Source organism: Vidua chalybeata, chromosome 2 (genome assembly GCF_026979565.1).
Source record: "Vidua chalybeata isolate OUT-0048 chromosome 2, bVidCha1 merged haplotype, whole genome shotgun sequence".
NCBI lineage: Eukaryota > Metazoa > Chordata > Aves > Passeriformes > Viduidae > Vidua > Vidua chalybeata.
This window is the reverse complement of record NC_071531.1, coordinates 103,469,383-103,495,768: the sequence shown is the minus strand read 5'-3', so window position 1 is coordinate 103,495,768 and position 26,386 is coordinate 103,469,383. Positions and strand designations below refer to the sequence as shown.

The window sequence follows — 26,386 nt, the reverse complement described above, 5'->3', positions numbered from 1 at the left end:
TGGAGCAGCTCTGCTGTGAGGAAAGACTGAGAGAACTGGGATTGTTCAGCCTGGAAAAGAGAAGGCCGTGGGGTGACCTAATTGTGGCCTTCCAGTATCTGAAGGGAGCTCACAGGAAAGACGGAGAGAGACTAAGGGCCTGGAGTGACAGGACAAGGAGGAATGGCTTCAAACGATCAGAGAGGAAGTTTAGATTATTAAGGAGCAAAGATATATTAGTAAGATATATTAGGAAGAAATTCCTCCCTATGAAGGTGGTGAGGCATAGGAGCAGGTAGCCCAAAAAACTGTGGATGCCCCATCCCTGAAAGTCTTCAAGGCTAGGTCAGATGGGGCTCTGAGCAACCTGGACTGGTGGACGGTGTCTCTTCCCACAGATGGGGGTTGGATAGAGACGCTCTTTGAGGTCCCTTCCTACACAGGCCATTCCATGATTCTATGATGTTACAGGGGATGTTAGAACTGAATGCTTCAAACAGACCTTTCGGTGCCAAAGTGCCAGCACTTAGAGTGGAAGAAGAAAAGAAGAAAACAATAAACCAATATAGTGAAAACCGTGTGATTTCCTTTTTTTTTTTTTTTTTTTAACTACTGCAATACTGGTTAGCCAGACTTCTGACCTGACCTGTTGTATGGGTTTTAGACTGAAATTTAGAGTTTACTTGTGCTTTCATACATAAAGTACTAATAATCTCTAAACTAGCTATAACTTGACTCATAAAGGATTTAATTTGGGATTTTGGCAGCCTTAATAAATATGTATATAGTGTCATGAAAGGATTGATTTTTAAAAACTTAGGGTTGTCTGCTACATTAGATTGTTTATACATTTGTCTGACTAATTTCATATTAATTGCAACCCTGTTAGTTCTCAATTAGAAGGCTCTTCAAATGAATCCTTTGAGAGAAAATTAGTTTCCTAAATCAAGATAATTAAAGATGGGAACTTGCTAGTACCCATACAATAGCATTTAAAGATCAAAGAGCTTAAGGGTTAAAAAAAAAGAGCTTGAAAAGCCAGTCTGATTTCCTATGATCTCTGGCAGTGTCACTTATTTATAAGCATTTCCTTGAACTTTTAATTTTTTGAGACAGAAAGAATATTTATGCTGGAGACTTTATAAGTTTTTATAATCCAGACAGGTCTCATGAGGCTGTTCTTACTTTTTTCCACAAGTGAAAGAGAATAATTTCACTGTATTAACAGCAATATTTTGAGTTTTTTATAATAGTTCAATAGGCAGTTGTTCCTTTCAGGTAGTTTAACTAGAATTTTAAGTATTTTTTCATGATCCACAGTACTTGCAATACCTAATGATAATATTGTCAATTCTTTGCCTATTTTTAATATTTAAGTTTTGAAGTTTCAGCTCCTTTTCACAAAAGTCACATAAAACTTTGCAAACATTTATCTATTTTCAAGTATATTTTTGCAGTGAAGATATTTGAAACAAAAGCTAAGGTTTCCCATTGGCCTGCTGTGTTTAACCAAAACTAAACTGAAAATGTAGTTGTTGAGATGCTTGAAATTGTATTGATTCTGCATCTTCTTCAAGGCCTATCATATCCGTGGTTTATGTAATTTCTAGTACAACTTCTGGATCCTTTTATGAAAGGGATTTGGAACACTGAAAACTCTATTTTAATGATTGTAAGTAACATCCTCACAAGTGGTGCCAAGTCAGCCATTTCTTAAAACACAGATGATTGGCGTTTTTCTGATAGGCAGTTATCTGTGTGCAATTCAATATCTAACCTGGTATGAGTATTCCCACACAATATAAATGATGCTGTTAAAATTAGAACCCAGGAGGAATTACTTAATCATAGGACCAGAACCAGGATGACAGTTCCAGAACATATATCAAGGCCAGGTTGGGTGAGGCTTTGAGCAACCTGGTCTAGTGGAACGTGTCCCTGCCCATGGCAGGGGAGTTGGAACTAGGTGATCTTTATGGCACCTTCCAGCACAGACCATTCTATGATATTATAGCAGCTCTTTAACCATTTAACAGTTCCCAGTTTTTCTAATGGTATCTTAGCTGCATGTTTCAAAGGCACATCAGCAGAAATCTTGCTTAAGATATAGGGAAGAATTTTGCCATATTTTACTTAGTTTTAACTAGTAAACAAACTTCATGTTGAGTACTTTCTGTGAAATCTCTATTGAAAGTTCATTTAAAAAGTGGCAAAAATTTGTAACAATTTTTTTAATGTTTTGTGGCTTCTGTTTCCTGGGTAGCTGTTCTGTTTTCTGACACAAAGTATTATTGTAGCTAATTGCTGATTTTAAAGACAGCAGTAATGCTTCAATACCTAAAAATGTTGATGAAACAATTTATTAGGCATCTAAATTGCTTTCCAAAGTCAAGTAAGATCTATCTTCTAGCAGGTCTAATGAATTTTTAAAATTCCTCTATATCCTGTATTTTAAATGTACTGCATCTCTAAATAAACATTTAAATGTGATTTGGTAGAAAAAAGTATATATGTTTCAAACCCAAACACACACAATTGTCTTGAATATAATTTTTAGACATCTAGAATCTCATTTTCTAGAAGATCATGAAGAATAAAGTAACTAGCTGCCAAATAATTTCATTTTTAGCCTTTGAATATTACAGGAATGGATACTTAACAATAGGACTTGCATTTTCCAACATTAAGTTTCAGTGTCAGATCATGCTCTTAGATTTGGTGGTTCCTTTTTGGTTCCATAGATCTTGAAAATCTATAGCATATGTGGAAGAAAAACTTCACATGTACAATAAAACCTTTCTTTGCTGTAATGGAGTTCTTTGTGTGAGAAATGTTTGTGACATTTATCCAAAGATCAAAAGCTTTATCATGTGGTTTGCACTCAAACTGCTCAGTTTTATGACAACAGAGAAACAGCATCATTAGAAATTCAATCATCTTGTTTACATTTTAAATATTTATTATGTAATTGCCAAGGAGGTTTCTCATTAATGTTAAAATACTTATTTGCATCAGCTAAAGATGTGGCCTCTTATTCACAATAGTTTTACAGGAAAAGTATTCTTTGAATGCTCTCCTTTTTCTTCTTGGCAAGGACAGTGCTGCCTGAGGTCAGTCCTTGAGGGTACTCTCATGAGTAGGGTTCCATCTGTTGTTTTAATTACATGATATTAGAATTACAAACTTGGTTCCTTTTGGTGAACTATCTTATACAGACACTACCTCTGTTTATGGTACTTTATAAACATTAAATAAAGACACTTTTTTCTTAGCTATAAAATGCCTGTACATAATAGTTTTAGCTTAGCATAAGCTTTTTTGTGTATTTGGATGTGATAGACTCTTCCTATTCTGTCAGAGATAATTCAAATCTGATTAACTTGTTAAATCAGTCTGTTTCTATTTCTCATTAGAGGTTTTCTCTCAGCTATTGTTCCTTCAGATTTGTAACTGGATTATTTGTGCCCATTCCTTACTGTGACAGGGAACAAGTAATTTCATTTATTTTCCTGTCCCCTAATGTTCATGATGTTTCCTCTTAGAACCAAAAGATTATAGGATCTTGATTTGAGAGCATATTTGGGGCCCATCTCTTACAATCTCCTCTTTATAGTAAGAGTGTCACAAGCATTCCTATGGATCATGGCCTTGAGTTCTCCAATGACATTCATACTGAGAAGACATCTTTGGCTCTGACGTCTTTTTAACTCTGCTTAAATAAGTTGTAGGCATTTAATTGCTTGATATTTTGCCTTCTATTTCCCAGAATAAACAAGCCAATTTCTGACATAATTTTTTCATGAGACAGTTTCTCTAAGATCCTAGCCATTTGCTGGACTCTTCCAGATGCTACCTCTTGAACTAGGGACCCAACATTTGACACAGAGCTACAGTTATGCCCTCCTCAGTATTGGCTAGAAAGTTGGATAAGAATTCACTCAAAGTACCTGCCCATATGTCACCACAAATAATTATTTTGCTTTTAAACATATTTAAAATAAATTACAAAATTACCTTCTTATGTAATTTAATATTTTTTCTGAATTACTTCTTTATATGCTATAAATATACAACTCAATTTAATTGTGTTCTAGCTAATGATCAAATACTTTCAGCAAGTTCTAAATCAATTGACATAATGAGGGAAAGTTTTTACGTCTTTAGAATTTCATCTCTAATCATTTCCGCTTCTAACCTAAGGTTCTAAATGAACTCAGATGTGAAAGAGAAATTTCTTTGTTTGACCAAAATAGCTAATCTAAATTTGGAGGTAATTCTTGCTATGAGCTGAAGGTTGGGTAGTACAACGTTTAGAGGTCACCTCCATCCTAATTCCATGATTTTATGTCAGTTTTTCAGAGATATAAAGAAAATGTCAAATTTCATAGCTCAATTAAACCATCCCAAATTTAGCCTGGGAGTTGATTTAAATTACCGGCTTTGTGCTGAATAATAATAGTTACCTGTAAGCTAATTGAATCATTTCAGTGAATAGATTATCCTTTCTTTTATATAATTCAACTATCTTTTTAATGTATTGCTCTATATACTAAGGCTTCTAGAAAAGTTCTTGAAAATTTAGACATGCTTCGTGCAATGCTAAGCTGTTTTCTTAAAGTGGATGTGGAACATTCCCAATTATTGAAGTTGTGTGTGTAAAAGTCTGTTGCGGCGTTCTCTCTTTCTCCCGGGTCTGGGGCAGCTCCGACGCCCTCTGGTGCTACCTCCCCCTGGACTTCGGGTTCGCTGCTTCTCTCCCACGTGCTGCTGGCACCGGCACACGGGTCGGGGTCTGCCGGGTTCAGTCACCCGCGCTATGGGTCCGAGGTAAAGAGGGAAGGAATGTCCAGGTCACCCACGAGGAAAGCAGGAAGGCTTTATTGTCGCTGAGAGCTGCAGTGGGGGGGTAGCGACCCACGCTTCCCACTCCACGTTGGGGAAGTGGCAGTGGGACCCAGGAGGGAGCGGGACGATATAGGGGATGTGATAGGGAGGGCAGGCGCAGCCCCCCCAGTCTGTGCGGGTGACGCGATGATGACGTAGGACAGCGACCAATCAGTGAACCCCACGGGGGCGGACACCGAGCCTCGGGCTGAGTGGGATCATGGGGATGGGGCAGCGGACATGGCGGTTCCCGGGGCTGGACGGGGGAGTGGTCACAGGAGCGGCAGGGGGGACAGCCCAGCGGCAGGCAGCATGGGGCCAGAAACCGCGGTGGGGGGAACGACGCAAAGGAAGCGCAGGGGTACACAGGACTCGGCTAGATAACACAAATAAGAACCCCTAAACCCCAATCCCAGGATGCGACAGTCTGTAATCTTTGCAATGGCCTGTGATGTTTGCACCTGTAAATGCAAACACATTCTGCACACACCAGCTCTGATATCCTTAACAGTCACATTTCTGTAATAATGATGCCTAAGCCTTTTTTGAACAGATACCTATTCAACCAAATTTCATATTTCTTCAGGTTTTCACCATTCACAGTAATACTTTGATCTGAAGGAATATTTTTCTAAAATATTTTCATTTTTATTAAATGTTGAATATCTTTCTGTCCTTGGTCATTTTTAGCATTGTTTATGTAATTTATGACTTCCTAAAATTTGTTTAAATGGGTTTTCAGCAGGGAATATAACAGGAATGAACACATCACTGACTCAATATTATTCTATTATAAAACTATGAAAAATTAAAAATTTATGCAACAATAATTCTAGGTTTGGGTTGCTTAGAAATATGGTATTATTTTTAAAAGGTTTTGATGAAAGATAAAATATTTTTATACAACTAATTATATTTCAAGATGTCTTTGAATAAGATTGCCTAAGTTATGCACTCCATGTTTCTAATTGTTTTATTTGTAAATTCCAGAAGCAGAAAGTAAAGGAAAATAAAGGCAGTAGAGAGGGCAAGTATCAAAATGTATAATTCTATGCTTACCCCTCCCTTCTAAAGAAAATTTTATTAAAGACGTAGCTGATGTGGGTAATATTTCTGGTTTAAGGATTACCCCAAGCTAGTAATAATGGAAAACTTGAGTACTGGATTGTGGTACTTGCATTTCAAAATGTGGGTTCAAGTTTTTCAAGGATGCGATGGAAGGATGAGGAAATAAAAAACATGGCTCAAAGTAAACTTCACTGGGTGAAAAGATGAGTCTATAAGTTCATATTCCAGGCAAAATTTGGAATGTCTCAAGAACTATCTACCTTTTAAAAAGACCATGTAGACAAAGTGACCATTTCCAAAAGAAATTCTGCACGTTCTTAAATCTGAATTTAGACACTGCTTAGATGTACATGTCTGGCAGCAGAAAGTTCTTGTAGCCGTTTCTCCATGCCCTGATGATGTCTGTCCTCAACAGCCACTAGTTCATTTTCTTGAGATGTCAAACAGTCATCCTTGTGTCACATTTCCACCGTCTCTGTGAACTCCTATAATTAAAAATGTTAGGTTATGTGTAGTTGAAGTTGATATTCTGATTTCATTATGCACTTCCATGAAATGGAATGAACTGTTACATGTATATTAAAGACAACTCCTGACGGAGACTGTAGCCACTTTTTGAGGCACCAAATATTTTTTGCTAGACAAGTCCATTCTCAGAAACAAGTAATTTTTGCATGTGTCATCTTTTTTACAAGAAAAAAGACAAACCTCTGAGGTAGGCCAATACAGTTGCTTGTTTCGCAATTTTTTCAGAGTTAAAATCCTCTCTTTTTAACTACAGAGACATTGATTAGTCAATGTGTTTTATTCAAAATGTCACGACCTAAATACTGCTCTTTCTGCTGCTGACTTTAGCTTACATATTGTTCTGCTTTAATTTGCTACCATATACCAAAATGGAATATAATGGGGAAATATGAGGCACTCTTTTGGCATGAGTGCTTCTTTTCAGAAACATTTCATAGAGACTACTGTATTTTTAGCAACAGTTGTCATACAATTGCAGTGGCTGCTGTACCTGGACAACTTCTTCTTGGTTTTTTCAATCTCACCTAGTAACTTCTGAACACTAAGGCTAATTGTAGCATTTTTCAAGTGAGAACTGAGGAAAAAGGATTCATTACACCTTTTGTTGCAAAGATCTCTTGTTTTTAAATCAATCAGAATATGTTGATTCCATAATTATATGACATGATTTCTTGCCCTGTCTTTATTACAGGACTATTTTTAAACAACTACATTTTCTTTTTTTCCCAGAGAAATCCCTTAATATATACATTACATTAGAAACAAATATCACATATCTCCTTTGTAGAATGTGCTTGAAGAAGACATTTTTGTTATGTATTGTTTAAGAATGGGCAGACTCTTGACTCCTTCTAAAACATATTTATGTTGTATTACTTCTATAAGTTATTGTTGTATTATTTATTTTGGGAGGGTTAATGTGTTTAGCATTCAACAGAAACTTTGCAGACAGCTTTTGGCCTGAAGTTTGAGAAGCATGTTCTTCTTTGGATTTAGGTTATAAATGCCAAGTAGTTAGATGAATACTGGCTCAATCCAGTACCCCTCTGCAATTTGAAGGACCACTTGGGCTGTTAGCTGATTTTGAAGGAAGAATTTTAGCAGTGATTTCACTTTTTTGGTTTTTTTTCCTTTTCTCAGTATCATGTTTGCTGCTGTGGTCCCCAGGCAGCCTGTGTGTACCTTTCAGTGAGGGTGTCCATGTTCAATTACTGCCTTGGCACATTATCAAACTTGTGCTGACTACCCAGCAACAGTGAAGAAATGCTGTTGTAAAAAGTTTCTTCCTCAGAAAAAACAAAATGGAATATAATGGGGAAATATGAGGCACTCTTTTGGCATGAGTGCTTCTTTTCAGAAACATTTCTAAGGTTTGTGACTTTACCTTCAAGTTTGCAGGTTTTGACAAATGTGACCCTCAGGTAATTTTTTTTTTTTTTTTCTCTGTGCTGTGTCTGATTTACTGTTCTATAATGAAAAACTGCCCAGTAGAGCAAGGAGAAACAAGTTAGATTTTCATGTTCTAAAGATCACATAGACACACACAGACCAGCGGAGGCAAGAAGGCAGGAGGAAACTCTTGGTCCAAATCCCTGCTTGGAGCAAGGTCAGCAACAGATTGCTCAGGGCCGTGCCCAGTCAGGTTTTTAGTATCTCCAAGGATGCAGAATAAACAGCCTCTCTAGGCAACCGGTTCCTGTGTTTGACCACCAAGTGAAAAAGTGGTTTACTCTGTTTAAAAAGAGATTCCTGCATTTTTATTAGTGCACATTGCCACTTGTCTTTTGGAAATTATATTAAATCCAATTTAAACTGGATTAAAAAAGAAAACAATATAAAACAAAAACAAGCAAAAAACCCTACCCAAATCAAAACACCATAGAAGCATTTAGGTTGGAAAAGAACTGTGAGATCATCGAGTCCAACCATTTTAACTGAACACTGCCAAGCCCAGCACAAAGCCGTGTCCCTTATCTTTACAGATCCAAATCTTTAAAATACCTCCAGTGACTCCACCGTTTCCCTGGGCAGCGCTTTTCTATGCTCAACAATCCTTTCAGTGAAGAATTTTTTTTCTTTTTTTAATATCTAATCAAAACCTCTCACAGTACAACTTGAGGCCATTACCTCTTTTCCTACAGCCTTTTGCTTGGGAAAAGAAATTTAATATTAAAAAAATAAACCCTACCCACAATGCACATGCCCAACCTTCCACTTATTCTACACCTCTAGGTTGCTATTACTAAAAAACTGTTACTTTAAAGATAAGGTCCTTATTTTTCAGGTGTATATTTATTGAGGCACTTCTTGGTTTTGATTTCATATTCGGTGTAGGAGATATTATGAAATTAGGAATTCCCTAACTTAATAAATTTCAATTTGGGAAGCATGTTCCTTAATATTCATTTGCCCATCAAATATTTTTTCTTTCTGTTTATTGCTTCCAAAAAAAAAAATTCCGATTGAGCAGATTTTGTTAAGGTTATGTTCATCACTGATACATAGAATTCTATAGTACTTTGATCATCCTATTCTATACTATTTTTTTTCTCCACATATGTATCTATATGTGCATGAGATCAATACATGACAAAGGTTTCCCAGTATATTCCTCTACAGTTAAAATATCTTAATATTCTGTTAATAAATGAATTTTAAACGTCACTATTCTTCCTATGCATAATAAGAAGCTCTACTGAATTTAGCTAGAATAATTTAAATGGAATTAAAGACATGCATCCTGTCATGCCTGACACTTTATAACTAAACTCCTCCAATGTTTATTGTGCCTTTCACTTACACAGATTCTATGTTAATAAATCGTATTGGCTTTTTTAATTTCTCTATCTATTAATCTTGATTTTTTATAAGCTTCTAAGCCATGACTAGGAATATTAAATATTCATAAATATTTTTTAGGTATTCTTTAAAATATCTAAATATGTTTGGGGTTGTAAATCTATATATAAAAATTTACCCATTTTTACCCAATTACCTATCTTTTTAGTTTTGAAGAACTGAGCTCCCATTATCAACCTACCTGAAAATCTCAATAGCACCTACAATATTTATGTTTATTTCTAAACTGTAGTTTGCTTGACTTTTGGGGGAACAGTAGTGAGTAACTTCTGTTTGACATTAGTCTTTTGAATGAAATTGTAGCAAGCAGACTGGTTTATACTTGTTTGCTGTCTCTGCTCAGATATTAATGACTTATCTATTTAACTGTTTCTGCTGCGTCATAGAAAAGAATGTTTTACAGAGGATTTTCTGATTATGATTCAGTATTTGCTGCACAAAACTGGATTGTGTTGGTGCTCTTTCATTGTGCATTTCACCCCTATAAAATCTGTTCTGGCCCAGAAGGCAGTTTGAACTCTGTGTGACTTCCAGCTCCTCTCATCAGAGAAAATGATGCATCAACAGATGTAGGAAATGAATTCATGATGACACAAAGACTGTTTTGTCTAACTAAAAATAAAACACTCTGTAATCTATAAGACAGAAATTGAAGAAGGAATCCGTAATAATTCAAATAAAACCTTAGAACTTTAAATCTGAACTGTGTTCTCTACTGACAAATCCAAATTAAGGGTAATGTGATGAAATGGAAAGTTAATTTATACTGAACTACTTAATTAATTGTGAAACTTTCTGCCAAGCAATTATAGATGTAACATCTCTCAGTACTGCCATACCATGGAGAAATGAGGCTTTATGATTTATTAGTAGTCAGCCCACTAGAAAATTGAAAATAACCAAACTCTTTATGGTTTAAATTTATGTTTGTTGTCTTTGCAGATGAAGTTTGTCTTTCAGATGATTTTACAAAACTTGCAGACAAGCACTCAAGGCTATTGAATGGAAGAAGGATATTATTAGGCCAGTTAATATACCTTTATTCATAAGAAAAACCTAGGGCTACATTGTTTACAGGATATTAGAATATTAGGAAAGGATGACTAGGAAATTTTGTGTGGTTTATATTAAACTGCTAAAGATGGAAAAAAAAAATACCCCGAAAAGTACATTTAAACGAGTAAACATTAAATGAATTGCATTTGAATAGTCTGATTGGATTAATTTTTCACTGTAGGTTCTCGTGCACATGGAAAAAATATTATTCTTCAGCATTCTCTTTGTTCCCAAAGGATTACAAATGCATGAGGTGGTTTTAAACACTACAAGTCTCACAGACTTCACAAGATCAACAAGAACATCAATCTTCTTTTCAGGACAGGATAACAGGATTTTTTCCCCATAGATAATTCACTTGGATATAAGAGAGGTGTCTCAGTATGCAGTAAAATCCTATTTTTTTTTTCCTAAGATTTCATTGTGGGTTTTCTGTTTAATGATGATAATTTTAATAGCTATGTCATTATCTATAATGGTCATCTCTTGCATCATATTTGACCGCATGCCATTCCCTCTTCAAAGGTCCAAAGTATTGGAGTTTTCTTTGTTTATGTGAAAAAAACAATAATATATTAGATGACTTAAGATATCTCCAAACACGGTTTCTATTGGGTTATTCCACCTCTCAAGTGCAAACAACTTTAAGTAGACACCAATTCAGTTGTGTTTTATATTCTTTTTTAAATAGAGTTCTTCAGGGAAGAGGTATACTGTTCCCAGTTTTTGACTACTCATGGAAATGGCTTAGGTCAGACTTCTGCTAATGGAAATGTAACTCTATGGCTTGTTTAATGATTTTTTGGATTTGTATTTCTTACTTTGCTGACCTATTAGTTGAGGAAGTTTAAACTATTCATATTTTTAAAAAGAACTCAAGTGTTTGCCCTAAAATAAAATTCCCTTGAACTGTCTGATACTTAACAAGTTCATGGTATATTTACTAGTTTATGTTTCCTCATTTCAGCTTAGAGGTCCAAAAGGTTCTAAAATATAGTAGTAATAATAATAAAAAAAAAAACCCCATGAAGTGTTTTTTCAATGGCATTTCAAAGTATATTTAAATTATAAATTATTAGAATTTTAAGGGAGAATCTATTTTTTCAAGGGTTGTGTAATTTTCATTCAAAACCCATTCACTTTTATCTGGGCATCAGTGCACTTAAGCATAATATTCTTGGAATTCCGCATAATAAAGGGTAGAAAGATTCACTGGGTGAGTGGTTGTTCTGAGATGGAATTTGATACCTATTAAAAATATATTAATTTCTTCATGCTCAAGGATAATGAAGCCTAGTTTTCTAAGAATATATTAAATGCAAGTTAAATAATTTACTGAAAACAAAATTGCCCAAGTAAGCTTGCTTACTGAATGATGTCAAGGAACACCAATAGCCAAGGGTGTAGTTTTTGTCAGAGTACCTACACTAAACAGAATTAGGACCTTCCCAAAGAAAACAGTTCTCTCAGCTAAATCTTGCAGTCTACTTGTTTTCCTTAGAAGCCAGTGCCAAAGCTATCCAAATGAGTGTCTTTAGCTGTCACCGCTTCCCTTAGTTCCATGTTGATCCCAAGTTATGCCTTGCTTTGTCTTCAGAGCTGCATCTTTTCCTTTTTACTGCCTTCCCATTAGCCTCTACTTTTCAGAGAATTTGCAGTCCAACAGATTTAGAAAGACCCCTCTACAGCTGAGTGCTGTCTAATGGTTCAAAAGTAAATTCTAAAAGTTTTTCAGATGTATTGATGTAGCATGAAACTGTTCAACTATGCTGTATGCAATTTATATTGTGAAAACTAGAACAGAATATTTTGTTATTGGCGTCTTTCCAATGCAAACAAAGGGAAGTTTTTTCAAGTTTTATCAGTGCTTGGGTGGGATTTTTTAAGAAATGGAATTATCAAGAAGATGTTGGGTGGATTTATTAGATAAAGCAGAGCTTTACTTATTTTTTTTTTTCAGATTTTATTAGAGTATCCTCCCCTTTACCTTTTTAGTACCTTGTATATCTTTTATATTTATATATTTAAGTGTACATTTGTACAGTATACACTTTGAACATGTTGTAATATATTGCTAATGGACAGTAGAAGTACACGTGTGAGTGACTTACTGCTACAATTTTTGTTACCTCTCAGTGATGGCACCTCACTTCTGTTTCATAAGGTGATCATCTGTGCAGACACCTGTGGCAGATTGGTGATGTTAGTTCAGAAACCTGAAGGCTACTGCTGCTAATGGGACTGAAATCAATTAGTCTACTAAATATTAGTCCTTATGAATGCAGTCATCTGTCTCTGTATTTAACAAGTACAAATGGACCTCTTACAACTGTTCTTATTTATCTTCCTTAGTGTTTTTTAAACCCATTAAGGAATAATTCAGCAGAATCCTTTTAGTGTATTACAACTGATAATAATTCCTTTATAATGACTCTGATCAAAAGGGAAGGGATTGGTTGTATCAGCTAGTTCTAGTAGTGCTCTTTTATTTTGCTATGAAATTGGACATGTACCAAAGACTGAGGGAAGCCCTGAACGAATTAGCTTTTTCCCAGAACAGCTGTACTGCAGTAGCATTACACTCCCCAGACTTCAGCTCAAATAGATCTTTTACATCTTGCCGTTTTTCCATTTTTTTTTCTGAATAGGTAATTAGGTGATATTCTTGGAAACATGGGAAGAGAAAGTACTTTTTAAGATCTATCAAGAAGGTGTTATTTATTTCTGGACTTAGTTTAACATAGGTAGCACGTCTACTAAATTTTTTCAATATCTCCAAAGAGCTGATAAAATAAACATTCGCCTGTGTATTCAAAGAAATTCACAACAGTCTAATGCAAAGAACTCCATTTTTTATTAATCCATTAGTTAGTGCACAGTAATAATTTGAGTTGTGGATGCATTTCTGCCATGTTCATCAAAGATTACTGAGACAGATTTGGAAGTATGGTGAAATTTTCTGAATGTGTTGTCTCTTTGCAATATTTTGCTCTCAGTAAGTAACAAGTGAGTATTCTCCTCGCTTCATTTACCTGACTACTAAAAATCAGAGATTTCTGGATTAATAACTTGAGCAATATTTTTAATTCTAAGTTTCATGAAGCAATATTTTTTTATTTGCATCAAACAGAGCTAGGAAAATGGTGAGGCTGGGAAAATGGGACAGATGAATTTATATTTTTCTATTTTGGGAATATTAAAGTACCATATGTAGAAAAAAATATTTCCTTTTGGTTTCAGAGATGTAGCTAGCATCTTCACAGAGTTTATGTAGTTAGACTCATGCTAAGAAATATAATTGGATTTGAGCCCTCTGCCAAAGCTGATATAATCTCAAATATCTATTTAATTTATGAAGGAAAAATATTCTCTTACTTTTACACGTCTCATCATGCCACCTCTTACATTCTGACATGTATTACCTAATCTATTGCATTTATATAGTTCGACATCAGTTATTTGAATTAAGAAATACAATTATCCTTGAAGCAACACTGCTGAAATATATATTTCATATATATTTCACTGCTAACATATATATTTCTGGAACAAATGTACAAGACTGCTCTTTAAAAGAATATGGTATCAGAAAAATGGTGATGTAGAATGTGACGTGGAATAAATATCCAAGCTCTTCAAGTTCCCACGTGGCTGTATTTATTACCTTGGCTGTACTACCATGGCTGTATTTAGTACCTTGGTTTCCACCAGCAATTATAGGTCTTGAGGTTATAGTAAAGCTTTACCTGATAGGTAAAAAAAAAAAAAATGAGGCTTGAAGTAGCCTCCTGGATGATTGATTTCTCCTTGATTCTTATTACAACATAAGATAAAATTTTGTGTTAAACTGATTTCCTTCCTTACACGTAAGTTTAGCTTTTGGTTTTGGTACCATGGGTGTAAAGACCAGAGATGAGAACAAGCAGACTCTTCCTCTGTTAAGGCTCTGTGCGTCCTTCACCGTGCTCCTCACTGTTGCACTGCAAATGCCACTACTCCCTCCTTCCTAGTACTAGATTCAACATTTTTACAGTCCCCTTCAGCTTCTTTCTGGACTAGGCAGTCCTGCTGTCTTCCTGATTGTCTTTATGGACTGAGAATTTTTTTATTTTAGCAGAGTGCATACAGATATTTACCTTTGCCTGAGGCAGGATATGTTCTTTGTGGCTTTTTACTGTTTGTTTTTTTTTATTCTTAGCTATTTTCTTATGGGAGCAGGGTATAAAATATTAATATTCACTAAAAAAAATAAATTGTGATTATCTTCTTAGGAAAAGCATTCACAATTCAGGAAATCTTGTGTAAAATGTTATGTGCTGTACAGATATTTAATGTTTAATTTTGTTTGTTTATGGGGAATTTTTGTGGAAAATACCCAGTTCTGTTAAATTTAGATTGGCAGGCTCATGCTGAAGCAATCAATTGTTTTCTTTGCCTTTTTGGTGTAGCTTTTGATATGACTATTGGAACAAAAAGTTCACATCTTGTCTAATTCTTGCTTATTTAGGCTAATTACATAAAAGTTAATAGCAAATTATTTTATTTCACTTTTCTCTTAATTGTAATAGTTATCATGTTAATATCTATGGATAGTACTTTGCTGATGGTTTTCTGTGTTCAGCTTTTCTTGAATTTTTATTATCAACAGAACTGAATAGTTACGGGTTTTAACAAGTTTTGAAGTTATATTCATGGGTAAAATTTGTCACATAAAAAAAAGCTAGAGACGTAGAGACAGGGAAAACACCTTTCTGCCTCTTTCCCAGGCTCCAGAATCCACTCCCTCCCATTCCTGGCCTTCACACCCCTTATTATCACCACCCATGCAGGTAACAATCCATTCAGTGAGGTGATGGATATTGCAGGAGGCTGGGGTGGGGACACAGTGGTTCCTTTCTGTCATTCCTTCTTTTTTCACTCTTTTCTTCCACTTCTCCTGCCTAACTCCTTTCCTCTTTTCTATTTTGGGTTATCCACAGTCCTTTCAGGATGCGTTTGCTCTCTTACGGGCTCATGCATTGGCCAGGGTCCTGGAGTGTTGCCAATTGGGCCGTGGAGCACCTCTTATCACTTTGGCCTTCTTGTCTCTCTTCAGCATTCTGAGAGGTGCTACAAATTCCTTCAACCCTCTCAGTTGTGTCCTGCAGTGGCTCCATCATGACCCAGCTAGAACTGCCCATATCTGTCACAGCACAACCTCTGAACTCCCTCCCCTGCAACCAGCCCCACTAACAAAACTTTGCTTTTTATATCCAATACACTCAAATATGAGAATATTGGGGGAGGGAAAGCCAAAAGCCTTGATAAAGTCAAAGTAATTGTCACTCACTGTTCTTCACTTGTACACAAAATTTATCATTTTATCCTAGAAGATGGTGGAGTTAGTCAGGCATGATTTACGCTTGTTCTGTGTGTTACAAATCACCTTTTTCTCATTTAATTTCTAGTTTTATGTTCATGTATATTTCTATCACATTTTCTTTTTTTTCCCCCTTCTTTAATTTAGTCCTCAGGTTTGGGACATAAGACTGTCATCATTGTGTAGCATCCTTATTTAGATTGTTTTCTCTATCTCAATATGTACGTTAGTTCAAACCATAACAATGTTTAGTTGAAATTTCATACTTGTAGAACAGGTTCAATATATAGAATGAAAACAATATAAAACTTGACAGTATAAGATTTAAACTGATAAATTCTCAAATGAATTTACAATCTACTTTATATTTTTCAGCTTTACTTCAAGTAACAATTTCACTTAGCAAAGTTGAGCTCAGTGTGAGTGAATCCAAGTTCTTCACATGCACAGGTATGTATTAATTTTATTTGTAGGATATATAATTTTTGTTAAATTTTTAATTTTTAATGTATTTGTAACTGAAGTAGTTGTTTCACAATATTAAATTAACATACTGTTGTACATTTACATTGCCTTGTAAGAACTGCAGCTAATCCTAGGAGTTCACTGGCTTCACATTTCCTGTCTAGGATCTCTTCATTTCACACACTGAATCAGTTTGAATTCTCTATATCAGTAGAGGTAGTTTATATCTGTTAGGATGCTTTTGTAATTAAAAAATTGTCACTTATTTAAACTAAGAAATTAAATCCTCTCCAACCTAATGAGACAGACAGGGAGATTTTTTTCTGGTGAGGCAGTAATCAGTCAGGAGGATAAGAATTTGCATTTGCAGCTTATTGATATGGATCCTTGATGGTGCTGAATTGAGATCTTCCACGGACAGTGACACATGGCCTGACTGCACTGACAGTGAAATTGCCTGATGACTTGACCAGTTGATCCAGTCACTGACAGCCTGTTTCTTTCCTACAAGACTTTATACTCTTCTGTGCTTTTTTCCCCCTCTTGAGATCCTTGAGCTGCTATTTTACCCTGTCTCAACGATTGTACATTTGCCTGCAGTTTTGTCCTGCTTGTCTTTCTTACAACTCGCATAATTTAGCAATTAGCTGACATTGCAGAATCACTGAATGACTTAGGTGGAAAAGACCTCTAAGACTGTCAAGTCTAAGTTTCAACTGATCACCACCTTGTCAATTAGAGCATGGCACTGAATCAGTCATCCCTTGAACACCTCCAGGGTGATTCCACCATCTTCCTGGGTAGCCAGTGTTTGACAACCCTTTCCATGAAAAAATTTAGTTTAAATTCCTCACACTGCATAGACCATGCATTGGGTAGGCATACACGTTGCATGATGTCCTTCTAAATGTCTAAATTTGTACTGGTTTTGGTTTTGTTTGTAGCCATTGGTGAGCCTGAGAGCATAGATTGGTACAACCCACAAGGAGAAAAGATCGTTTCTAGTCAGAGGGTGGTTGTTCAGAAGGAAGGTGTTCGCTCACGCCTTACCATTTATAACGCAAACATCGAAGATGCTGGTATATACCGGTGCCAAGCAACAGATGCTAAAGGACAAACTCAAGAAGCTACTGTAGTTTTGGAGATTTATCGTAAGTAAAATACTATCAATTAACAAATAAAAGACTGTGTTTTAAAAGCCACTAGCATAAAGAAAGTAAAGCCTCTCAAAATATCATCCCAAGCTCTGAACTTTACCTTCCAAATTGCATCTCGTGTAGTTTAGTAAGTAGACATTATGACAAAGATTTGAATTAATTGGAGGGCCACTTATAAGTGTTGTAGATTGCTTTTCTCCTATATTTTAGAATGCCATCTTATGAGGGTGCACTGTCTGCCCCTCAAAGAAATGAGAAAATAGGAGGAAAAAATAGGTCAGTATAATTCATATTACAAATGTGTATACAGTTTACAAATTACACAATATTACAAATATGTGTATAAATAAAAGTGCAGGAAGTGCAATATATGACATCTTAAAAGTGGATTTTTTTACTGAATTATTGTTATTTTAATCTCTGTCTTTTGCTATTCTTGGCCCTATGAATGAGTTTTGACATAAGCCATTGAAGCTCAGTGTGATAAGTAACCAAAATGGATTTCAATTGCAAGCAACGACTTGAGGAGTATATTTGAAAAATAAATCCATGCTATTGTAGTGTGAGATTCTCTGAGAGATTTGAGTAGCTTTTTTCTCAGTGTTGAATAACTACATTCTATCACATTCTTTAGATCAATCAAAAATACCTAAAAGCTATGCATTAAACAAGCACAGTGAAGATGTAAGGCAAGGTCTTTGTTGGTGAAAGATGGGGCATATGCCAGCAGCCCATCAGCTGAGTTAGGATCTAAGTTCATTGGAGAATAGGTTTTTTAAATGCGAAGGAATTACAATGAGACAAAAAATACAGAGTAGAATGGTAAAGCACTGGTTCTGAGAGGTAGAGATAACTCAGATAACAAAAGACATAGATTAAAAAAAGAAGATTAAAAAAAATCTTCTGCTAAAACAACCCATAAAAAGGTGGTAGCAGTTAGAAGAGATTACATGGTGGTTTGAAACCTTACAAATCAAAGGATTTCAATTTTTCGTGAATTCATTTGTATGCATAAAACTGTCAGTTGCTCCACTGCAGAATTCTGAGAAAAGTAGAAATATTTAGAAGCATTTGCATGTGTTAATTTTAATAATTCTGAGGTCAGACAAACCTGCAAACCTACACAAGTAATGTTAAGGTTACAGACATGTAAAATTTCCTTATTCATATTTGTGGTGTAAGAAAAAAGCAGGATAACTTGTTGGTAGTCTTAGGGCCTGGTTTTTAGGATGCTCAGATGTCTGTGAGAGGCTTTTTTCTGACGTCATATAAAAATGTATGAGATGTAACAACAGAGATGAAGCTGCATCTCTGGCATAAGCTCCCCAAAGTTGACTTTGAAATGTAATTGGCCATCTTTGACTTGAGAGAAAATAGGCTGGTTTATTTATTCTGTGTGTAAGAATTCTTCCAGATATTTTTTATATGTGTGTTAGTCAACTGCATTGCATCTTATATGAGATCATGGATTAATAGCATCTTGGACTTCTAAAAAGAATGGATTTATTTGACACATGTGGAAAATCAAATATCATTTGGTTATTTGAGCTTGGAAAAATTAAAAGCCTCAACAGACCTAAAACAATCTTGTTAGTTCCTAAAAATAATTATACAATTTCTTATGACCTAATAGTCATAATATACCTAATAGTTTTTCACTGGCCTTTTAATGTTGAATTTTACTCAGCTGCTGTTTTTTGCAGTGAGGCAAAAATTCCACTTTTCTCATGAGAATTTTCCAAATTTTAATGTTTTTTTATGGAAGATTTAATAGAAAAAAAATGAGGTTTTAATTCAGTAATAGAATAATGAGGAATAAAACCCACAAGAGAGTAAATAAACTATCAACATGAACTTCTAAGATCTAGGGCTTAAAAACAGTGTTTCGAAACATTGAAAACAATGAAAATTTGTTTATAAAACCTTGAGAATGTATATAAATAAACAAAAGTTTGCATAATACAAAAGGATTGTAAAGTAATTTTTACAGGCAGAATTCAGGATGTTTAGAGTCTTATGTGGGAAAATTATGTTATGGAAATAATTCTGTACTATCACAATAAGATTTAATAGTGGTATTTATCTTATTTGTTGTTGAATGTAATTTTAATGCTAAGTTAAGTGTAAGACTCTTACCATATTCTGTTTTCTTTTTTTTTTTTTTTTTCCCTTTTCAGAAAAGCTCACTTTTCGGGACATAGTATCTCCACAAGAGTTCAGGCAGGGAGAAGATGCAGAAGTTGTTTGCCGTGTTACGAGTTCACCTGCTCCCATTGTCAGCTGGTTGTATCGGAATGAGGAAGTCACAACTATTGCTGACAGTTAGTATTTTGGTAACTCTTTAAGTTATACATTCCAATTGATATTAAAACATTATTTTAAAAAAGGACTTTTTAAAGTTATAGTGGACTTTGTGGTGTGGGGGGTTTGATTAGTCCATCAGCCTAAGTGTAATTTAACCAGGTTCTGTGATCTGTGGAGAATTTGTGTACAATGGTTTCCCCCATGTGTCTTTTTTCCAATCACGAATTTTGCCTAGGTGTAACATGATTGTCCAAATGCCCAAAAGATTGCTGGGAGCTCCCTCACGGGATTTCTTCCTGGTGTGCCTTGTCCATAGGAGTTGAACACATTTAAATTACATAGAGATGAACTTCACTGCAGACCAAGCTGTGATACTGACCCTACACAGCCCTGACTTTGGGAACTTGTGCAGTTGCTCAGAGAATTCCAGGTGGAGAGGCATTTTGCATTACTGTGAGAGTTTGCTTGTATAAGGGTAAATTACCCTCTGAGTTACAAGTAACTGTGATAGAAGTGATCTGCTGAAGCTGGACTGATAAAGCTTGGATTAAGACAAATCTCACCTTCCCCACATGCAAGTTCTAAGTGTCTAGAGAGGCAATTACTTAGTCAAATAGTATTATTTTGACTTACACCCACAAAAACTTTGAATCATTTTTTTTCAGTGTGTCTCAATAGTCGTCTTTGCCAAAATATGATTTTTTTACATTTTCTGAAAAGAACTAACATTGTTAATTAATCAGCTTTTCTAACTTCCCATCAGTTTTTCTCTCTGCATGTAATGAAACTCAGTAGAAGTACATATTTAAAATTCTTATTATTTCAAAATTTATTGTTATTTTTATTTCAAAATGAAAATGAAAAGTTTGTTGGGGGCTTTATGAAGTCAAATAAGAAAATGTGGAACAATTGTTTTAGGGGAAAAAAAGCATGGTTGATGTTCTGGACTCAGTCTTAGGTTCCTCTCCATTGGGAAAGAAAGCCTGAAGACGATTTTCCAAAGTTTTGATATTTTATTCAACAGCTCTTTAGCAATGTCCCACTATTAGACAGTATTTTATTGGACATTCTGGCTCAAAGACTGGTACATACGCAGCAAAATTTGCAAACCATGAGCCAAAAACTCCTCTAGATTGGATTGAGTGCCACTGAAAAGACATAAGCCCTTCTTGTCAGCCACACCACTTAACATGTGATATGACTGAAGGGGGAGGTCATGCTAATGACTGTTCTTCTAAATCAGGCATTTGAAGTTGAGGGGGTTGAGTCCAGACGATGCAGTGATGATCTGGAGTAGTGTAATGCCCAGTTACTTCCAGATTCACCAACTCAAATCTGTTTAGTAAAGGGCACAATTTTATCAAGATATCCATGGCACAGTGAACTATCATCTCACACATTGCATGACTATGGTTAACAAACAAAAACAAAAACAAAAACAAAAAAAAAAAAAAAAAAAAAAAAAAAAAAAAAAAAAAAAAAAAGGTTTACCAATACTTAAAGGTTAAAAAAAGGGCTGGATCTCCCCTTTTCAAAATGTTTGGAGGCCCAGTTCTGTGTAGGTAATTGTGTAGGAGCAGAACAGGAAAATATATGTTATTTTTATGTGCTAGTATATGAAATGGCATTAATATTTAAGCATGACTTTAACAAACCAGACTTAATTAGCATAAATGTGTGGATGATGTTAATGTCCTGTAAACTTGAATCAGGTGAAGCATGATTTTCTTTTTTTTTTTTCATTTCTCTCTTCATTTTATGGTAGAATTCTTACTATTAGTACAGAAGTAATTTTCGTAAGTTTCATAACTTGGCTAGTTAAAAATGAAAGCTGCTAAATCTCATCATCCTCTGATATTGAAAGGTGCAAAATAGGACAAGAACAACAGCTGAGTAACAGGTCTTAAGGTTCTTCAAAACCCACATTCAGTGAATTGCAGGAAGTCATTCTTCTCAGAAGAGTGAAATAATACTGACTAGTTTTGGTGGGCTTACATTGGTGAGCTTCCAGGCACCCACCCAGCCTTTTTCTCACTTACCCTCCTCAAGAGGTTGACCTTGGCTGGATACCAGGTGTCACCAAAGCTGCTCAGTCACCTCCTCTGAAACTGGACAGGAGAGAGAGAATATAATAAAAGGCTCATGGATCGAGATAAGGACACGGAGAAATCACTTGCCAATTGCCATCATGGGCAAAACAGATTTGACTCGAGGAAAATATAATTGCCAACATAATCAGAGTAAGATAGTGAGAAATAAAAGTCTTAAATTGCACCTTTCCCCCATACCTTCTTTCTTCTTGGGCTTAACATGACTCCAAACATTGTCTCTGCTGCTCCTTCCTCCTCAGGGGAGGATTCCTCATACTCTTCCCCTGCTCCAGTGTGGGGACACCTCCACAAACTTCAGCAAACCTTTCAACAGCCAGCAGTTCTTCAAGAGCCACTCCAGTATGGGTTCCCCATAGGAATCCCAATCCTGGCACAAAACCTGCTTTGGCTCAGGTTCCTCTCTCCATGGGTTCACAGGTCCTGACAGGAGCCTGCTCCAGCACAGGTTTCCCACAATGTCACAGTCTCCTTCAGGCATCCACCTGATCTGACCAGGTCATCTTGGACATGCAAGTGGATCTCTGCTCCCTTGTGGACCTGATGGACTACAGGGACACAGCTGCTTCTCTATGGTCTGCACCATGGCCTGCCAGGGAATCTCTGGTCTGATACCTTCTCTTCCTCCTTCTTCACTGACCTGGGTGTCTGCAGGGTGCTTCTGGTCATGTCTTCTCACTCCTTCCCTGGCTGCAATTGCTGTTGTACATTAACTTTCCCCTATCTTAAATCTATTGTTTCAGAGCTGCTGATGGCCTTGGCCAGGGGCAGGTCCTTCTTAGAGCCTGCTGGTAATGGCTCTCTAGGACATGGGTGAAACTTCTAGAAGCTTCCCAAAGAAGCCACTTCTGTATCCCCCCTGAAGTCTCACAAAAAAAACTAAGTACAACAAGATTGTGCGAGAAATGAGACAAAGAGTGTGCTGAGATTAAGACAGGGAGAACACCAGCATTAGTAAAATGGGTTTGACGAAGGGGAAAATTAGTTGAATTTATTGCCAGTTAAATAGTGTTGAGTGTTGAAACACAAATACAAAATTAAAGCAATATTTCCCCTCTCATTTTTCCCAGACTTTGCTCTTTCATTGCTGACTCCTCTACCTCGCCCACCCCAAGGAATGCAGGGAGATTGGGGAATGGGGCCTGTGGTCAGTCTGTAACATCTCCAATGTGGATTCTTTCTCTAGGCTGCAGTTCAGGATGAATTTTTGTAGCATAGGGTCTTCCATGTGTATGACAAAGGGGATATCTGATCCTGGAGGCGAACACATCAACACATAAACCCAATACACTAGTTCAGAGAGAAGGGAGAGGAAAAATTACATTCATGTCCAGTTTACTCCTGAAGATTATAATTTTGCTCCTGCAAGTGCAGAAAAGTGCGTACATGGTTTTCTTTCAGAGCCTGATTTTACAGTGTCCTTCAGCTCCTCAAAATGTGTATTGAATTTTAGTGTATGCTGGCCTTTGCAGAAGATAGAGTGCATTCTTTTTTTGGCTTATGTCTTTGTACCCTTTTCTGTGAAGTGTTAGAGAGTGGTGAAATATATCATTGACCAAGAGTGAATGAAGAAATGAACAGGAGGAGGGAAGGAGGGCAAGCAAGCTGAAAATCATTAAACATCGGGCTGTAGAATGGGCACAAAGACAGTCTAGGTAGAGAGGAAAACAGCATTTTGTTGCTTATTTTATTAAAAATTACTCAATTTAATTTTTGAGTCTTTTTTTTTTCATTTAATCTTTTTCTTATTCTGTGTAAATGCTCAAGAGTATTCCACTCATTTTGCAATAAATTTTTATTTAACTTACAGTTGATTACTCCTTGGAGTAAGTAGGAAATTATGGATGGAAAATCTAGATTGAATTCTAGGAAATTCAATGTGTTTTGGAATGAAGAAACCCCAAATTTCTCAGCCTACATTTTCTTTTTAAATTTACAAATATTTTGTCAATGAGTATTCTGATTTTACAGAGAAAGTACTTAAATATTATTCATTTAAGTTAGTGTTCCTTATGTTGTCTTGATTTACTTGATTTATGCCACTTGATCTCTTATTTTCCTTTCTAGATCGATTTGCAGTATTAGCAAACAATAATCTCCAAATTCTTAAGATCAATAAAAGTGATGAAGGAGTTTACAGATGTGAAGGAAGAGTGGAAGCAAGAGGAGAAATTGACTTTCGGGACATAATTGTTATTGTGAATGGTAAGGAGCAAAGTTGATGAATTGACTTCTTGCTTTGTTTGATTATTATGGCCTATTTCAACATATATCAGCTTCTAAAAAACCCTTATTAAATTGGCTAATATAATTGTCACATCTATTTAGTATTGGTTACCTCTAAATGTAATTCCTTAATACTGAAAAAAAAAAAATCTACTATACTATGGAAATAGAATTAATTACATTTCATAGCATTAGTAAATATAAATATGTAAAGCATGGATCATTATCATCCATGATTTACAGAACAATAATTATTTCAAGGCTTGAATTTCAGATTATAGTAGTCGAGTTCAGTCTTTTTCAGTGTTTTGTCATTTACTCTAAAAAAATACGCTTGATTTTTCATAATTATTCACCTTCACTGTGTAATGTACTTTATGAGCTGTCCCAAAAGTCACAGATACATTTTATTAACAGTCTTAGTTACAGATTTTTTCAAATTTTATTTTTGTGACAAAATACGTGAGAAGTTACCTGAAAATTTGCATTATACATTTTATTAGCTTATAATAAACCTCTAAGAAGGAAAATCAATGATTTGAGACAAGACGGAACATTTAACTCAACCTGTCTTAAACTCTGCATTGACCTGTTGAAAGATAACTATCTCGTCATATATTGCCTGGAAAGGACACCATTCATAAAGGGCATTTTTCATTTCTGCAATCTGTTTAATGTCAGCTTTTCAGTGAAACTCTTCCACAGTGTGTCTTAGATTTGGAGCTTTAAATGCTTTGCCCTTGACTTGTCCTTCTCAGCAAACCTCAGGTTACACAAATCATTATGAAAGGTGAAGTCACAGCCAGTTTCAGCTGAAAGAGCAGATTCTGGCACAGGTATTTCTTAGTCCACACTGTCAAGCAGCATCTGAGGCAGAATTCTCTAGATTGTTGTAGGTGGTACATTCTAGTGCTGCATTACCATGACTCCTGGTTATGTACAATTCCAGCAGTGCATCAATTCAGCATTTAAAATGCCGAATGAGATTTTCTTCTGCCTCTATTTATGTACAGGGATATGAATCCACCTTCTGATCACCTTTCACTTCTATCTGGTATTTATATGCAGTTGAACTGAGAAAGTCTGTATTTAATTGAAAACACTGGGTTGCAAACTATGTTCCGTCTTCACATATTTTTTTGCTGAATTATTAAAAAAAAAAGTGGTCTTTTGTATATTTAGTATGACTCCAGGCAAGAATGTTAACACTCATCTCTAAACTTCAGTCTTGGGAGGAAAAGGAGCTGCCAAATAAGTGATTATGACATGGTTGGTCATGTAGAGTGACATCAATTAAGAGCTATTTCCTGCTTCATTTATAGTAATAAATAGGTTTGCCTACATGAAGTTGAATGGATAAAACTTGACCCAAAATAGCTTTCAGAGTAATATTAAAATGAAGAAAAAAGGAAAAATTGTAGTGGTTTTTTGGTGAAAAGGAAAGCCTATAAATGAACTGGATTCAAAAAAGAAAAGAAAAAAAACAAAAAATAAAGAAAAGAAGGATCAGTCTGTAGGCCACCAAAAGCTACATGGCTATATTTCCACTGCATCTCCTTTTCCAAAAGAGAAATAAGAAATAATACTTACTTTGGAGGATAATCTAAGCTTGCAATAAAAAGAAAACATTATCAGGAAAGTATTTGTATGTAAAAGTTATTCAAATTTACAGCTTTACTGTTTATTTATTCATCTAGTTATAGTCTGTCGCCCTGATCATCAAGAGCTTTCTAAAGCCTTCTGAGTTTACATTCTTGTAGAGAACTTTCCCACACAACTTTCTGTAAACAACGTATTGTTTTGCATTCTTTCATAGAGGTGGAGAAATTTGATGTACAGGTAGTTTGTCCAGTGTCGTTGGAGAGGTGGCACGTTCACCCTCCAATCCACTGGCACCTTTGAGAACTATAAAAGATGGGAGTCAGAGAAAATAAATTAGTCTCTTCATCTTGACCAAAGCTGTGGTGCGTCGTTTTTCCTTGTGTCATCTGGTGACAGTAGTCACTGTGGAATCGAAAGGAATATGCAAAATCTATACAAACTATATTTCTGTAATAAGAATCACAGCATAAGGTGAATTGGAAGGCACCCACAAGGAGCATCGAGTCCAATGAAAAAGTTGTCCTGGTTTCAACTAAACCAGGATAGAAGCATGTAAGGTCTCCAAAGCAGGATAAACTGTAACAAAAGAACTTAGGGGTATTTTACAAAATCTGGCATACCATGTTAATTATAGTAGTTCATTTTTTTAAATTAAAGTTTGCATATGAACAGTTTATAAATTTACTCAAAAATAATTAAAAGCTTGGAATAAAGTTTGATATCAGGGTAATTTCTCATGTATGGAAATCCTTGGAGAGTTATAATGGGTAAGAAATTGACAGCTGGATTAT

The 26,386-nt window shown here is 35.6% G+C and overlaps 1 protein-coding gene across 1 annotated transcript in view; it reads left to right on the top strand.

The window, feature by feature from the left end:
- The first annotated feature begins 16,077 nt into the window (after positions 1–16,077).
- NCAM2 (neural cell adhesion molecule 2) overlaps positions 16,078–26,386 on the top strand; it is a 128,629-nt gene continuing 118,320 nt past the window's right edge. Inside the window, exons 1-4 of the mRNA XM_053934797.1 lie at positions 16,078–16,183; positions 17,143–17,349; positions 19,533–19,676; positions 23,835–23,972. Coding sequence (XP_053790772.1) covers positions 16,078–16,183; positions 17,143–17,349; positions 19,533–19,676; positions 23,835–23,972 — 595 coding nt within the window. The remainder of the gene's footprint in view (positions 16,184–17,142; positions 17,350–19,532; positions 19,677–23,834; positions 23,973–26,386) is intronic.